The 16,777-nt window shown below is 42.0% G+C and overlaps 1 protein-coding gene across 5 annotated transcripts in view; it reads right to left on the bottom strand.

Moving 5' to 3' along the window:
* STIM2 (stromal interaction molecule 2) overlaps positions 1 to 16,450 on the bottom strand; it is a 140,867-nt gene extending 124,417 nt beyond the window's left edge. The window contains exon 1 of one of the 5 annotated variants that reach the window (XM_077880409.1): positions 16,353 to 16,450. Coding sequence is in view for 3 of the 5 variants with exons in the window: in XM_077880402.1 (XP_077736528.1) it covers positions 15,807 to 16,143 (337 nt within the window). In the remaining 2 variants the exon portion in view is untranslated. Of the gene's footprint in view, positions 1 to 14,637; positions 14,708 to 15,806; positions 16,283 to 16,352 lie in introns of those variants that run through there. The other 4 variants (XM_077880413.1, XM_077880402.1, XM_077880403.1 and 1 more) reach the window with 4 other exon arrangements.
* Positions 16,451 to 16,777: the final 327 nt, after the last annotated feature.

Raw genomic sequence — 16,777 nt, forward strand, 5'->3', positions numbered from 1 at the left:
GAGCATTGAAAGTGAAATCGTTAAGAGCAGAGACTTTGTTTGTTTAGTTCCTACTACTTCTCCGGCACCTAAAAAGTGTCTAAAAGTAGGCATTCAAACATTTGTAGAATAAACCTCATAGACTATGCCTAATACTAACTTTACCACTCTTAATTTCACATCAGCTAGCACTTTCTGAATGTTTTTTTAATGTCCGTGAGATTACAAATTGAATAAAGTTTCCAGCCTTTCTAATAATCCATTTTAATTTTCCTAAGCGTTTTCAAAAGATGTGAAATTATCAACTAAAGAAGTTCATGACTCAAGCCAACTGAATAAAGTATTAATCATAATTACTCAGTTTACATAAGTGAAAAACTGAAAGCTATCCTGTAACATTTTTCCACTAGAAGTTATTAGCAGTCACAAATAAAGGTATGCTAGTTTTTCACAAAAACATTTAACTCATAATATTTTTCAAATAGCAACAAAAACATCTTAGATAAGAATAACACCATTGATTAAATCATATTACAGATGACCCATATATTTTAAAGTACTGGACATATTAGACACAAAGTTCTGCCTGTCAACCATTAATCGCTACACAGATGGAAGATTCCTAAGAGAACCTCCATTTTGTTCAAATATAGGGTAGCAATGTGCTCAGGAAGGTGGCCACTCTCCCAGTCATTCTCCCAGGAGAATGAAACATGATTGCTCTAAAAAGGGAAATCGTCCAACAATCCAAGCCTGACCTACCAGACATGAAAAGAAAGACACTTAGAGCTTCTGGGAAAGACCTTCCTACCTGCATCAGTATTATGGAGGTCATTGGGGACCTTGAAATTACCAATCTAAGTGCTGTCCTTGATTCTCCCCTTTCTTTCACTGCTGTTTCCCAAACCATCAGCAAATCAAATCAATGCTAATTCCAAATATCTTGTTAACCCTTCCTCCTCCTACCATCCTAGTCCAAGCCATTATTAATTCTCAACTAGACTACTAATAACTACTTCCCAATGCAATCTCCCTGTGGTGACTCTTGAGCCCAACAATTCATCCCCCAAATAGCAGCCAAAGAAATATTTTAAATGTAAATCACAGAGTAATGGAAACACACGTACTCTGATGGTACGTTGGAAAAGGGGACAACCACTGGAAAACAGTATGAGGTGCCTCAAAAAATTAAACACAGAACTACCATATGACCCAGCAATCCTAATAGTGTATGTGTGTGTGTGTGTGTGTGTGTATACACACACAAAAGAACTGAAAGCAGAGTCTCAGAGAGATATCTGCATACCCATGTTCATAGGACTATTCACAATAGCCAAAATGTAGAAGCAACCCCAAGTGTCCACTGGCACCTGGATATGAATGGATATAAAAAATGTGGTATATACATACAATGGAATGTTATTCAGCCTTAAGAAGGAAGAAAAGTCCTGCGACATGCTACAACATGGATGAACATGAAGGACATTATGCTAAGTCAAAGAAGCCAATCACAATAAAACAAATACTGTATGATTCCACTTATACTGAGATATGTAAAGTAGTCAAATGCATGGAAACACCAGAAGGAAGGTCCCCAGAGGGCGTGGGGAGCCGCTATTTGATGGTGTCAAATGAGAGACCCCATTTTGAAGCTCCATTTTCCTTTCTAACTCATGAACTCTTAAACTGTGCCAGACCAGGCCTGTTTAACAAGCAGTTGCTAGTAAAATTCAACAGAACTGACATTTGGACCATAATACTGTTGATATGAACTTTATGAAGACAGAACAATTAACTAATGCATACCAAGAATAGTTTCATTTGGTAACATCAATAAAGTAGTTGATTAGAGAATAATCAAAAGCGGCTCAACTGTTTATCACCCATAAACATTTCCCCCTCTTCTTTATCTAAGTCACGTGATTATCCTCTTCTTTCTCATAAAAATCCCCTGCTTTCCTCACATGAGTAAGACACCCTCCTAGTTGCTACCAGAATCTGCGCTCCCTGAATTGCCAGTTCTGCGACCCCAAATAAAAGGCCTTTGTTTCTTGTTCAGTTTGCCTTTTCTTCTTGATTGAAATTTAGTAGAGTTTGAGTCTTGCAGCAACATGAAAAAAGTTCTGGAGATCTGTTTCACAACAATGTGAATATACTAAACACTACTGAATTGTATGCTTAAAAATGATTAAGATGGGAAATTTTACATTATGTGTTCTTTCCATAATAATTTAGGGGAAAAAAACAAAACACTGGACCAAACCCACCCCCCAAAAAAGGAATTTTGTAACTACCTTCCTGAAAAAAAATAAAATAATAATAAAATAATAATTTTTAAAAACTACACTCCTGAAAATGCTTCAATGGCTTCCTACCACCCACTGAATAAATCCCAGATATGGTCTATGTGGCTCTGTACCATCTGACCCTTCCCTCTTGTACAGCCAGATCAAACACTACTCTTCCCCTTCTTCAAGATGCTCAGTCAAAATGATACTTTCACTTCTTCAAATATTCAAATACTTTGCCTCGAAGTCTTTTGTCCATGTTATTACCACTGTGTGGAATGCTATTACCCAACTCTTCACAGATTTGGCTCCTGATCCTGCAGATGTCCTGTTAAATGTCATCTTCTCAGAAAGCTTTCTTAACAAGCCTATCTAAATCAGTAGGTGTCCCTATATGAGCCACAGTGTTTTCTATCTTGTAACTCTCTTTTGTTCCTTGATAGCATTTCTCACAAGTTAAAAATAATTTTTCCCCCTATCCTCCCAACTGAAATGAAAGCTCCATGCATTAAAAACCTAAAAAATTTTTAAGTCTAATATTTCAACTGCAAAATTCTTTAAGTCTTTTAATCTTATAAAATAATAAAGGTACAAAATCACTTAAGCTAATGACACAACTTCTTAAAAATACCATAGTACTCCTCAATCTCAATCCCCTTAGCTTCATATTATTACAAATTTTTTACTTACCTCAGATCATTAATGGTTATTTAGATCATGGAGTGACTCAAAATGTCTTCACACTTTTTAAAAACGCAACATGAAACATCTTAATACTCGATACATCACATTTCTACAACTACTGTACACCTTTATGTATAGATTAAAAATAGTAAGTCAACAATTGAATACTTGTATTTGCCAGACTCTGTTCTAAGCTTTCTACGTAGATTAATTTATGTATTCAAACCTATTTTAGAGTTAAGGAAATTTAGGCACAATATTGAAATTTATAACAACTGCATGTATTTGGTCACTGAGATAACCAAAATAAAAACCTCATATATATTTCGTCTTCATCCACAGTCTCTGGCTCACAGTTCCCAAAACCCATGGAATTTCCTGAGGGATAAGAGCAAAGGGAGTATCTTTTGTTGTATTTGGGCTCTTATCCTCAGTTCCTGAAAAAGCTTCAGAGCCATAAAGGTGAAATGACTGTCTTAGTATTCCTAACAAACCCTTTCTACCACAACTGGGCTTACATTAATGAAGGTGATTTATGCAAAACACACCTAAGGAATGGGGGCTGGTTGCCAGAGGAACCAAGCTTGAATGGAGGGTTGGAACTTTCAATCCCAACCAGATTTCTGGGAAGGCTAGAGGCTGAATCAATTACCAATGGCCAATGAGTTCATCAATCATGCCTATATAATGAAAACCCAATGCCTCCATTTAAAAAAAAAAAAAAAAAAAAAAAAAACAGGGCATCCAGACTACTTCCACACTGGGGACAGAAAGCTTCCATGTGCCATTATGCAGACCCCCAAACTCCAGGAAGACAGAAGCTCCTTTGTTTGGGATTTTGCCCTATGTATCTCTTCATGGGGCTGTTGATATGAATTCTTTAATATTCTTTGTCATAAACTGGTAATCTAGTAAGTCAGCAAGTTTTTCTGAGTTCTGTGAGCTACTCCAGCAAATTAAACCCAAGGAGTGGGGTCAATGTGAACCTCTGATTAATAGATCAGAAGCACAACCAGGGTTTATACCTGGCTTCTGAAATGGAGGGTAGTCTTGTGGAACAGCTACCTGTGGAATCCAATTCCATCTCCAGGTAGATTGTGTCAGGATTGTGTTGCATTTTCAGACACTCAGATGATGTCCAAAAACTGCCTGCTGGTATGGGCAAGTCTCCCTACACACACTGGAATTGAGTCCAGGAACACTTTGCAGGCATGAATAGATTAAATCACCTACCCAAATTACAAAACCACTGTCAGACTGGGACTCAAACTCAAGAAATCTCACTCTAGTCTAGAGGCTATGCTCCTAACCACACTGTACAAAAAGTGGAAGCAGACTTATGGCCCAGATAAAAGTTCAAGATATAAAATGCTATGCTTCATAAAAATAACATTCCATCCTTAAGGAATATACATTAAAACAAACCACAAATAGGAATTACCTACTTACTGAGGATATCATTTAAATTTAGTTTTTTAAATTTTATTTATCATAAAGATCTTTGGCTGTAGAGGATTTTTTAAAGATTTTATTTATTTGAGGGGGAGTGAGCACGTGCACACACAAGCACAGAGGGAGAGGAAGAAGCAGACCCCTGCTGATCAGGACTGCAATGCAATGCAATGCAATGCAATGAGAGGCTAGATACCCAGACCCTGAGATCACCACCTGAGCCAAAGGCAATTAACCAAGTGAGCCACACAAGAGCCCCCTGGAGGATTTTTAAGGAATAAACTGTTTGAGACCCAAATCTAAATCTCCATCATATATAGTAATATACAGGAATGATAACCTCACTAGGATTCTAAAGGATTAAATGAGGTAAAATATACAAATGCCTGGCATATATTTGAATCCCACTTGTAGACACAGATGGTGGCACACTACAACCAGGCTGACCACTAACTCTGCCACAATTCACAATTTCCACTAAGCATTCTCAGATGGCAATGTCTATCATGTCATTCCCCACTCAGCTTCTTCCTCTCACAGTTACACTTTTCCCTATGTGACAAACTCTTTATAACACTTTTTAAATATTTTATTTATTTACAAAGAGAGCATGGGCGGGGGGGGGGGGGGGGGGTGGTAGCAGAGAGAGAAGGAAAAGCAGACTCCAGGCTAAGTGCCCAGCCCAACATGTGACTTGATCTCATGACTCTGTGAGAGTGACCTGAGCCAAAACTAAGAGTTGGATGCTTAACCAACTGAGCCATCCAGGTACCCAACCACCCCCCCCCCATGTGATAAACTCTTATGCATTCTCAGTGAATACTTCTACTGTGGAAAAAATAGCCCACTTCAGGGCACCTGGCTGGCTCTGTTGGTAGAACATGCAACTCTTGACATCAGGGTTGTGAGTCTGAGCCCCATGTTGAATGAAGAATAAAAATAATATCAAAAAGTAAAAAAGTACTATATTTATATCACACCTTATTCCAAAGAAGGGGAAGGGGGCTTATTTTCAAAATTGCAAATGTGTAACAAGAAATTTCTAATAAGGGCAGTCCAGGTGGCTTAGCGGTTTAGCACCGCCTTCAGCCTGGGGCATGATCCTAGAAGCCCGGGATCCAGTCCCATGTCAGACTCCCTACATGGAGCCTGCTTCTCCCTCTGCCTGTGTCTCTGCCTCTCTCGCTCTCACTCTCTCTGTCTCTCATGAATAAATTTTTTTTAAAAATTTCTAATAGATATTCTAATAGGTATTTTTAGTAAATGCAAAATTGCTACTAGATAAGCTGCCACAGAGGTTCCCTTTTTAAAAATAAATACCATATTAATTCTTTTTTTTAGATTATGCAGTACACTCTCAGGCAATTTTCAAGTTTATATTGTTCTTGTAATGATGCAATTTCAGCATCTTTATATCCCCAGTTCCTTGCAACATATCTGCCACAAAACAATTACTTTAACGTTTAAAGCTTTATGTGCACACGTATATGCATGCACACATGGTCACCATAGTCTGACTTTCTGACTTTTACCCTCTACACTTCTTTTTAGGATCTATTTCAACAGACCCAGAACCAAATACTGGCTGCACATCACAGGGTATACTTTTTTTTAAAAAACTCAAAAAATATCAGAGTACCTATACCCCCAGTTTTATTCAACTTTAAAGTAGATTTTTTTTTTAATTTGGTATCCAGAAGAAATAAGTATCAAGGATTAACACAGTTTGAATGTGTGTAACAAAATAGAAAGAATCGCTGAAGATGAAAGTAAAGACACAGGAAAAATTATATACGTACCATTAATGGAAAAGTTAGAGATTTATTGCTAGAGAATAGGAATAGAGGAGGAGGAATAAGATTATCTGTTTACTCAACACTAGACATTTCTAAAAAGGAAAGAAAACATGAACACAATAACATGGATCTGTGAAATGTCCATATGTTATATAACAGATAAATATTTCAAGTGAAGGTTTTAAAAAAAACTTTTTTTACTTATTAAGAATCACTTAATCAACAACTACAAATCAGTTTTGTTACTGTAGGGGTTTGAAATAGGTTGTTTAACATTTTTTAAATCAGATTCACTTCCATTATTTCTAAAATTAAAAACCCAGTACTTAATTCAGTAAAATCATTTTTGAAGTATTTCAGTTCCACATACTGGCAAGTTTAGGAAGATCAAAAAGAGAGGTAGGGAAGTAGAGGTAAAAGTAAGTTAAACAGAGGCCAAAATCCCTAAGTACACATAAAGACAAATTCGTTTTGCAAGAAACACTGAGACAGATGCTTGAGTTCTGAGATGAATGTTAGTCCAACTAACTGTTCTAATACACTGTGGGTTCTGGGGTGAGGGGAATTACCACCGCCTAAAGAAAACACTGAACAGCCACTATTTAGCATTCTACAACTGATCTTAGCCTTTCTCCTAAAGTTGTTTCACTTTACACTGTGCGACTGAGGGCAGCCTAACAGAAAGGAAATTACTCTCAGGACTGCAGCCATGATGGTTGTGCAGTATCACCTCAAGGGCCAAATGAAATAAAGCCAAAAGTTAAGTCAATCATTGGCTTGGGGTTCCCCACCCCCAATTTAGAACTTTCCTAGTAATGAAGTTCTCTGAGGAGGAAATGTTCAGCTAGACTAGAGGAACACAAGACTGAGGACAGACAAGACAGAACTACTCTTAAAATTAGCAATAATAAAGCCAGTCAAGGAAAACTGAAGGTAGGATTAGAAACTGTCAAGAAGGACTAAATATCTAATACCTACTAATATAAAGATCTAGAAGGATAAGGAAATGAACAAATTTGAAATCATCACCTAAGGATCAAGTTTGAAATTCACATGTGAAACTCAAAAGTTAATTTTGAAACAAATAATATGCCAATACTTTTAGGCATTGCTTATTCAAAGGAGAGCTGGGGTGGGGAAAATTCAACTTTGATGCAATATAGTATTAAGTCAATCCAGAAACAGTTATCCACTGTTAAGGAACAAACATCCACTTTAACACACGGAATACTAGGGGCGCCTGGGTGGCTCAGTTGGTCGAGTGCCCAATTCTTGACTTTGGCTCGGGTCATGGTCTAAAGGTCCTGGGACAGAGCCCTGTGTCCAGCCCTTCACTCTGTGGAGTCTGCTTGAGATTCTCTCTCTCTCTCTCTCTGCCCTTCCTCCTACTTGCACGTTCGCTTTCTCTGGCTCTCTCTAAATAAATGGATAAAGTATTTTAAAAAATAAAAATAGGGATGCCTGGGTGGCTCAGCGGTTAGGCACCTACCTTCAGCTCAGGTCGTGATCCCAGGGTCCTGGGATTGAGTCCCACATATCGGGCTCCCTGAGAGGAGCCTGCTTCTCCCTCTGCCTATGTCTCTGCCTCTCTCTCTCTCAGTCTGTGTTCTCTCATGAATAAAAAAATAAATCTTTAAAATAAAAATAAAATAAGGAATACTAAAACTACATTCCTCTTGCATATTTTCAAGGACTTTCATCAATTTAAATAAGTCATTCTACAAACACTAGGTGTTTAATATTAAAAGGTAATTTTTGTTTCTTAGATTTCCCTCTAGATTCCTAATAAAGCAAATTTAATAAAATTTCCTCTAAACATTTTCATAGCCATAATTTCATGACTGAAATTCTCAAGACCTTTACTTCTCTTCAGTTTCCTAACTGTCCTCTTCATTTCTATCATCTCCTCACTTCTAACCACTCAGACTTCACTTTCTCACAGAGTCATGTCACTTCCATATTCAAAAACTACAGTGATTCCCAACCCAACAAGAAAACAGATTTACTACTTTTAAGTTTATGAACAGAACACTCTGAAAGGCCAAAATACCTCAAGCCTTTTATTTTACCTTAACAATTAAATTTGCATTCTCCATAACACATGCACATTCAGTACTGTTAAATGTTTTGTTACTATCAAATAAATCATTTGTTTCCCGATCTAGTAAAATGGATATACCAAGAAAATGTACCATCATTTCCCATAGTCTCCTGCACAAGACTGAGTACCCCAGTGTTAAATGTGTTGACATTTCAATACCAAGCATACAAACTAAGGAATATTAAAGTCCTCGATAATTTGACCTGAGCCTTCTTTCTCCTTGCATTTCCCGCTACTCTACATATACCCTATGCTTAACTATAAAGAAAACTATTAACTTCTTACGCCTGCACATGCCTTCTCCGAGAAAGATCTTTCACTCATCTCCACAAGAAGTCCCTATCTAACATCAAGATCCCACTCAAACCCTAGAACCTCCTCTAAGTAATATTCCCTAATAGCTTTCCTCTCTCCAACATCTTGCAGTCCATTTTGGTACTAATACAATCCATCTCATTATTATGCCTAGTTGTGTGCAAAGATGCATACAACATACCAGTAAAGAATCAAAGCTCTGTAAGCAGAGAAACTCAGGTCAATCTCTGACTCTAATTACTAAGTATGACCTTCAGTAAGTTACTTAAGTTACTCCATTGGTTTCCCCAACATTTATATGAAGATTACAGTAGGGTTATCTCTAATAGTATTAATGTCAGAATCAAAAACAGTGATATATAAACCACTTAGCACAATACTGACAGCTAGTAATAGTTTAATAAATATATCTACTATTCCCAATAGGCACACTCATGGTCTTTCTCTTTTGTGTATACTTTCCAATTCCTACTATATGTATGGTACTGTGCATGTGCTTAATAATTGTTTGGCTGAAAGGCACCTGGGAGTGCCAGTTAAGCATCCAACTCTTGATTCCAGCTCAGGTCGATCTCAGGGTCATGGGATTGAGCCCCATGTTGGGCTCCATGCTGAGAAGGGAGTCTATTTCTCTCCCTCTCTCTCAAATAAATCAATAAATAAATCTTGGGGGGGAAATGGTTAGGCTGATAAAATCTGTTAGTTCTTAATAAGATAAAGTCCAAATTTTAGTGAATACCAAAAGGGGCTTACTAATCATATTATTGACTGTTTATCTTAACATTAGCTTAACCAGTTTATACTTTAGCTACCATTTACATAGATATAGATCCCCAAGCATCATCTTAAGAGTATCCTACACCGATTATCAATGAGTAGGCCAATATCCACAATGCTTGACATAGTTACTCAGAAGTCTAAATTAATCTGAAAACATTAGTATGCATTCAATCACAAAGCAAGCCTTTAGCAAATTAAAGAATTCCTGTGTGGCTCCTCCTGTTGCTAAAGTTATGCTAAATCCCAAACTCATTTTTCCAAGTGACCCTCTAAATTATTCCTATGCAGGGATTCCCAACAGAGACCAATCAGTTCTACCATGGTATTCCCAAGAAAAGCAATGTTTCCAGACCAGTAAAATTACTAATTCTTAAATGTTCAAAATAGACTAGATCAAAAACATGTATGAGTTGATTCTTAATCCTGTAGTCAGAGAAAGAAAGAAGAAAGAAAGAAAGAAAGAAAGAAAGAAAGAAAGAAAGAAAGAAAGAAAGAAAGAAAGAAAGAAAAAAGAAAAGAAAAGAAAAAAGAAAAGAAAAGAAAAGAAAAGAAAAGAAAAGAAAAGAAAAGAAAAGAAAAAAAAAGAAAAGAAAAAGAAACCCCTACAGCAATGGCCAAATACTGATGAAGGAAAGAACTAGTAATGATAACTACCTGGGAAGGCAAAAGAGAATACAGCAGAAGACCTAGCCATCAAAAGGAAATCAGAAGCTAAATTCAGAAAGAGCAATTTCACAAAAAGAGGAATAATGGGATGCCCGGGTGGCTCAGCGATTTAGCGCCTGCCTTCAGCCCAGGGCGTGATCCTGGAGTCCTGGGATCCATCGGGTTCCACGTCGGGCTCCCTGCGTGGGGCCTGCTTCTCCCTCTGCCTGTGTCTCTGCCTTTTTCTCTGTGTCTCTCATAAATAAATAAAATCTTTTTTTTTTAAAAAAAAAAAAAAGAGGAATAATGGTTTCTGGTACTATGTGAACTACACTGTGAGCTTAACTATTGCCACAATATAAACATTAACACTATAATTCATTGTAAAATAACTACACCCAAACCAGTTAGAATTAAAAAAAAAAAGTGACAATATTTGCTAAGTAAATGTAGGTAAGCAAAGGGAGATATTTCAAATCAATCTTAAGACTTTTTACAATGATAATCATGCTCGTGTGAAGTATTTTCATCTAAATTAACAAACGCCCACCACATAGAGGTGTTTAACACTAATGAATGGAATGGCTCTTTCTAAATGGTGTACCTTCAAATTAATATTTTAAGTTTTCTTTTTTTTTTTAATTTTTATTTATTTATTTATGAGAGAGAGAGAGAGAGAGAGAGGCAGAGACATAGGCAGAGGGAGAAGCAGGCTCCATGCACCTGGAGCCCAAAGTGGGATTCAATCCCGGGTCTCCAGGATCGCGCCCTGGGCCAAAGGCAGGCGCTAAACCGCTGCGCCACCCAGGGTTTCCGTATTTTAAGTTTTCATTGAAATTTTAATACTTCCAAAAGACACGTTCTAAAATATTTTATATTCCTAATAACACACCAAACTAGTAAAAAGTATTTTAGTAAACATTTATAGAGGCACTAAAGAAGGTTGCATTCATTTAAAAAAAAAAGATAAAGCAAACATTTCCGATGCTAAAACTTGTTTTAAAAAATTCTGAAAACCACTACATATAAGAAAACATGTTTTAAATGTTTCAGTTACAGTTGACCCTTGGACTCTGTAGGTTTAAACTTTGTACCTTTGTAAAGGTTTGCTTTATACACATATTTTTTCTATAAATACAGTACAATACTATAAATGTATTTTCCCTCATGAATTTTTTTTTTTTAAGATTTCATTTATTTATTCATGAGTCACACAGAGAGAAACAAGCTCCACGCAGGGAGCCCGACGTGGAACCTGATCCGGGACTCCGGGATCACCACCTGAGCTGAAGGCAGATACTCCACCGCTGAGCCACCCGGCCGCCCCTCCCTCATGACTTTATTAATAATGTTTCCCTTACTCTAGCTTACTTTAAGAATACAATATATAATACAAATACGAAATATGTGTCAATTGTTTACCTTGGGCATCTAGTTTGGAGGAGTCAAAAGTTATACTTGGATTTTTAACTGCACACATTGGCACCCCAACCCTGTAGTTCAAAGATCAACTGTATTCTGCACATTTTGCCAGAATAAAGAACTGTGATATATATAGATACATATACACACGACATATTTGTGTGTGTATATTCTTTGCTCTTTCCTTGCCCTTTCATAAACTATTTCTCAGAAACCATATCCGGATGAGATCAATCACTCTCCACTAGGAGCAAGTCACTGAATCTAAATTTGTTAGGCAAAAAAAGAAATTAATGCTTTGAATTATTAAACTACTGCCTTAGATTGTAATCAGCAAACTTTCAGTCACCAAGCCCTAACTTGCTTTAAATTCTGATCGCTTTCAAAGCCAGAGCCCTAAATATATATATGAACATATTATTTAAGCCTTTACTACACAGCATTATAAATATTGGTTTCAGCTTATCAACCTTTTGCACACTCAATTCTGAAAACGTAATATAAAAAAGGAAAACATAAACCAATACTCATTATGACAGTGAGTCCGTTTATTTTGAGGATATCTCATTCTCCCTTTAGAACACTTGCTTGCTCAAAACTAAGCATGTGACAGATGACTTAAAGGCAATTAATTCTTAAAACACACTAAACCTTGAAAGTAAAACTCTTGAGAGGCAAACCTCAGTGGAAAAGAATGCTTTCTACATTTTATTAGTAAGAGGCAGACTCATGATGTTCCCTGAAATATTAAAAATACCAATCTGTAGAGGAAAAGAGAAGACGTGATTTTGGCTGTCACTTTCAGAGCGCTTAAGAATACTCACAGATGGGCAGCCCAGGTGGCTCATCAGTTTAGCACCACCTTCAGCCCAGGGCCTGATCCTGGAAACCCAGGATCTAGTCCCACATCGGGCTCCCTGCATGGAGCCTGCTTCTCCCTCTGCCTGTGTCTCTGCCTCTGCCTCTCTCTCCCTCTCCCTCTCTTTCTCATGAATAAATAAATAAAATCTTAAAAAAAAAAAAAGAATACTCACAGATAAGTGACAACTTTAATACAGAGCCATAGATCAATTCCTCTCTCAGAATATTCAAGAATTTTCCACTTTCAAAATTCACATATAGCTGTTTTGTTACTAACACTCTCTATCCCATTTCTCTCCATTAACACTGCCCAAAATATGAAAACGCAGTATTTTCTAAGCACAATCTACTTCCTAAAGTGTACGATAGCAATAATATATTATGTTCACGGGTGATCGCAACATTTCCAGGTGGAAATCACTAAAGAACACTATTCACACCATCAGAGGAATAGGAAGGAGCCCTTATAGAAAGCATATATATTGCTCAGAAATTTTCAACATGCTCCACCTTTATTACAGACGTCAATTTACCACTTCCCAGGTACCAGTGCTATTGACTGTATTTACATAAACTTCTTAAAAATGACCACAATTTAACTTGCACATGTGTAGTCTGATAATCTTAAATTCTAAATGGAAATATTTAACTTGTTAAAAATTAATATTCCAACAAAGGGAAAGAATAAGAACATTAAAAATAAATTCCAGAGTTAATATTATTTTTGTACACTTATTTTAAAGCACTACAGCACAAACTCATTTTTTGTGATCAGACTTTTTATCCAATCACAATCACCTTTCTTTTTTCACGACGCCATACATAACTCAGAGAAATTTAGATCTTCAAAGAGGATTATAAAGTTAACTAAAAATTTCACCTGAAGCAATTTCCTTGCTATAATCGACATAGTATACACTGTATTGTTATTGGTTAAAGAACACTACATTTTCTGAATCGCATGCCCTACCAATGACATATTGATAAAGCATTAGCCAATTATTTATTAATCAAACTCTTCTGCTCAAGAAACCAATAATCATGCTTCTGTACCTCCCAGAAGCCCAAATATCTCTGCTCCCTCCCTTCCTGTGTGAGGCATTAAACCTTTAGAGTCAGGTTTATCTTGCTATTTTCCTGAAACTTCACAATTATAGTTTTTCATCTTGCTACTTTTGTAATGATCCCTGTTCTTCACTTTTCTCTGCCACATCTGTAGTTGGAGAATAAAGACTACTAAAGCATAAAGTCATTCCAGCTATTCTCTCAAACTATACTGTGCTCCTAATACTCCTCATTCTGTAGTCACTGTATCCTAATTGCCCAGTGACTGGTTTGATGTTTCAGGTTTCATTTTAAAAGAGCTAGGTATGCTTCAGGGTAAAATAAGTTAAATATTCTGATCATTATATTCTACACAACTTTCAAAGAGCTTGACAAAATCCACCGACTCTCTAAAATAGTAAACACTCTGTCATAAAACCCAGAGAATTTGCTTTGCTTCAAAGAATACAGCTCCCCGAGCACTTCTCAAAGCAGCTGTTAGTAACTTTCGGAGGACTGCTGCACTATCATCACTTCGGTTAGGTTAATGACAGGTCATCTTGTTCCCCTTCACGTTTTCCTTTTTCATCTTGCAATGTAGAAGATCTACCGATTACTCTTAAAAATACAGTAAGAAGAAAAAAAAAATGAACATTACTTTAGCTCCACTACTTTTCCAAAAGAAATCGTCTCAAGATTCCCAAATCATTACTCAAACCACACGTATCAGTTGTACGTGACACTGGAAGGCTTTAAGGCGATTCGGTTTTCTATCTAACCTTACCAAACGTGTTCGCAAGGTTTCGATAATTTCGAGAACGTTCTGTATTACAAAAGTGCTGGTGCATTCTATCAGAACTGTGCCGCTCAAATACTAGCCCTGAATATCCTGCACCTGCTAAGTTTTAAGGCATATTTCTGGCTACCTGAAGAGCTTTCCTGCACCCTTTGTCACCCAGCGATGCTCCCAGCAGCAAATACTTCCCATCCTTTAAAACCTTCCTCCCACCCTTCAAAAAATACACATTAGACTTAGAGATTTCCGCCTACTAATACGGAACCACTAATACCACTAGGTATTATGGCTCTCAAAGAATCCGCTTTAGCAGCCTCCCCTGGGACACCGTGCTCAGCGGGGCTTTGAACCTGTACGACTCGCTGGCAGCTGCCTCTGCAAAAGCAGCACCACAGGCCGACTAAATACCGCATTGCTGCTGCTGACTTTTTCCAGCAGCTTTAAAAAAAAAAAAAAAAAAAATCAGCCCAGTACCCTGCAGACCCTGCTGGCTCGGCTCTTCTGCAGCACGGAAGGGAAACCACTGCATTGCTCAGCGAGGAACACCGGGGAGCCCGACCGTAGGGCGGAGAAGCTAGTGCCGCCGCCGAGAGGCTCAGTGGAGGGCGGGGTGTCGGGGGTGGGGGCGGAGGAGAAAGCCGTCCCGGCCGTAGGGGACCCAGACCAGGCAGCGGCCGGGGTGCTGGCGTCGGGGCGCCCCGCTCCGCATCGCGCCCCTGCCGTGGCAGGTCGTACAGCGGGAGTCGGGCAGGGACGGGGGCTGGGATAGAGGCTGGGGCAGGCGCAGGAGCAGGAGCTGGAGCAGAGGCAGGGACTGGAGCATGAGCAGGGGCTGGGACAGGAGCAAGGGCTGGAGCAGGGACAGGAGCTGGGGCAAGGGCAGGGGCGGAGGCTGGAGCAGGGGCTGGAGCACGGGCAGAGACAGGGGCAGAGGCTGGATCTGGGGCTGGGGCTCGGGCTGGAGCCGGGGCAGGAGGTGGAGCAGGGGCTGGGGCAGGGGCAGGGGCTGGAGCAGGGGCTGGAGCAAGGGCAGAGACAGGGGCAGAGGCTGGATCTGGGGCTGGGGCTCGGGCTGGAGCCGGGGCAGGAGCTGGGGCAGGGGTGGAGCAGGGGCTGGGGCAGGGGCTGGGGCAGGGGCTGGAGCAGGGGCTGGGGCAGGGGCAGGAGCTGGGGCAGGGGCTGGAGCAGGGACTGGGGCAGGGGCAGGAGCTGGGGCAGGGGCTGGAGCAGGGGCTGGAGCAAGGGCAGAGACAGGGGCAGAGGCTGGATCTGGGGCTGGGGCTCGGGCTGGAGCCGGGGCAGGAGCTGGGGCAGGAGTGGAGCAGGGGCTGGGGCAGGGGCAGGGGCTGGAGCAGGGACTGGAGCAGGGACTGGAGCAGGGACTGGAGCAAGGGCAGAGGCTAGATCTGGGGCTGGGGCTCGGGCTGGAGCTGGGGCAGGAGCTGGGGCAGGAGTGGAGCAGGGGCAGGGGCTGGGGCAGGGGCAGGACCTGGGGCAGGGGTGGAGCAGGGGCAGAGCAGGGGCAGCAGCAGCAGCGGCTGAAGCAGGGCTGGAGCAGGGGCCCCTCCCGGGTCGGGGGTCCCGCGGCCGCCGGCGTCGCGCCCGCCGCCCGCCCCCGCCCCCGCCGCCCCCCGGGCCCTCACCTGTCATGAGCGCCGGACTGTCGGCCGCCACCGCGGCGGGAGAGGAGGCGGCGGCCGCGCCCGAGGCCCGCCGCCCGCGGAGCTGCCGGGACGCCAGGTCGCATCCGTCGGCCGCGCCGAGCAGCAGCAGCCCGAGCAGCAGCCCCGCAGCCCAGGCCGGGCGGGCCGCGGCGGGGCGAGGGCGCGGAGGAGCCCCGGCCGCCGGCCCCCCGCCCGCCCCGCCCGCCCCGCCCGCCGCGGGCCGCCCCCGCCGCCGCGGACGCCCGCTCCTGCCGGGCGCCAGCCTGGTCCCCTCGGCACCGGCGGCCTCCGGAGCTCCGGCCCCGGCTGCGTTCATTGGTTCCGGTTGTTTAAAAAAAAAAAAAAGGCGAGGGGCAGAAAGGTGCGGCGTCCTCAGGCCGCGCGCGACCCCCGCGCTCCTGCGGCGGCGAGACCGGGCCCCGCGGCTCTGGCGCCTCCGCTCCGCAGCCCAGCGCCCGCGCCGCCGCCGCCGCCGCCGCCGCCGCGGCGCATCCCCCCGCCCCCTCCGGCCCGCGCCCGTAGTACCACGCTCGCCGCCGCCTCCGCCCTCACACTCTCGCACGCAGCATACCAATCCCCCGCCTCCTTCAGCCCCGCCACGGCGCAGGCGCGGCGCCGCCGCAGTGCGCCTGCGCGGAGCCCAAGCCCCGCCCCGAGGGCGTGGCCGCGAGCCCGGGAGCCCCGCGGGGGGCGGCTGCGCGGAGCCGGCGGCGGCGTGGGGAGGCGGCGCGGCCCGCACGGCCGGGGGTCGGGAGGGCCACCAAGCAGTACGGACTGCCCGGGTTGTCCCGGCAAGGTACAGGAGTGTAGGCGCCAACCAGGATAATTGCACGGATCGGGGAGAACCGTGTAATCAGAAAGAGCGGCGTCTCTAGAATTTCAACATAGGTGGGGCTTACAAGGAGCCGGCGATGGGGAAGTGGAAGCAGCCCAGCATAGTGCCTTCTTTA

The sequence above is a fragment of the Canis aureus genome, chromosome 2 (assembly GCF_053574225.1).
Source record: "Canis aureus isolate CA01 chromosome 2, VMU_Caureus_v.1.0, whole genome shotgun sequence".
Taxonomy (NCBI): Eukaryota; Metazoa; Chordata; class Mammalia; order Carnivora; family Canidae; genus Canis; species Canis aureus.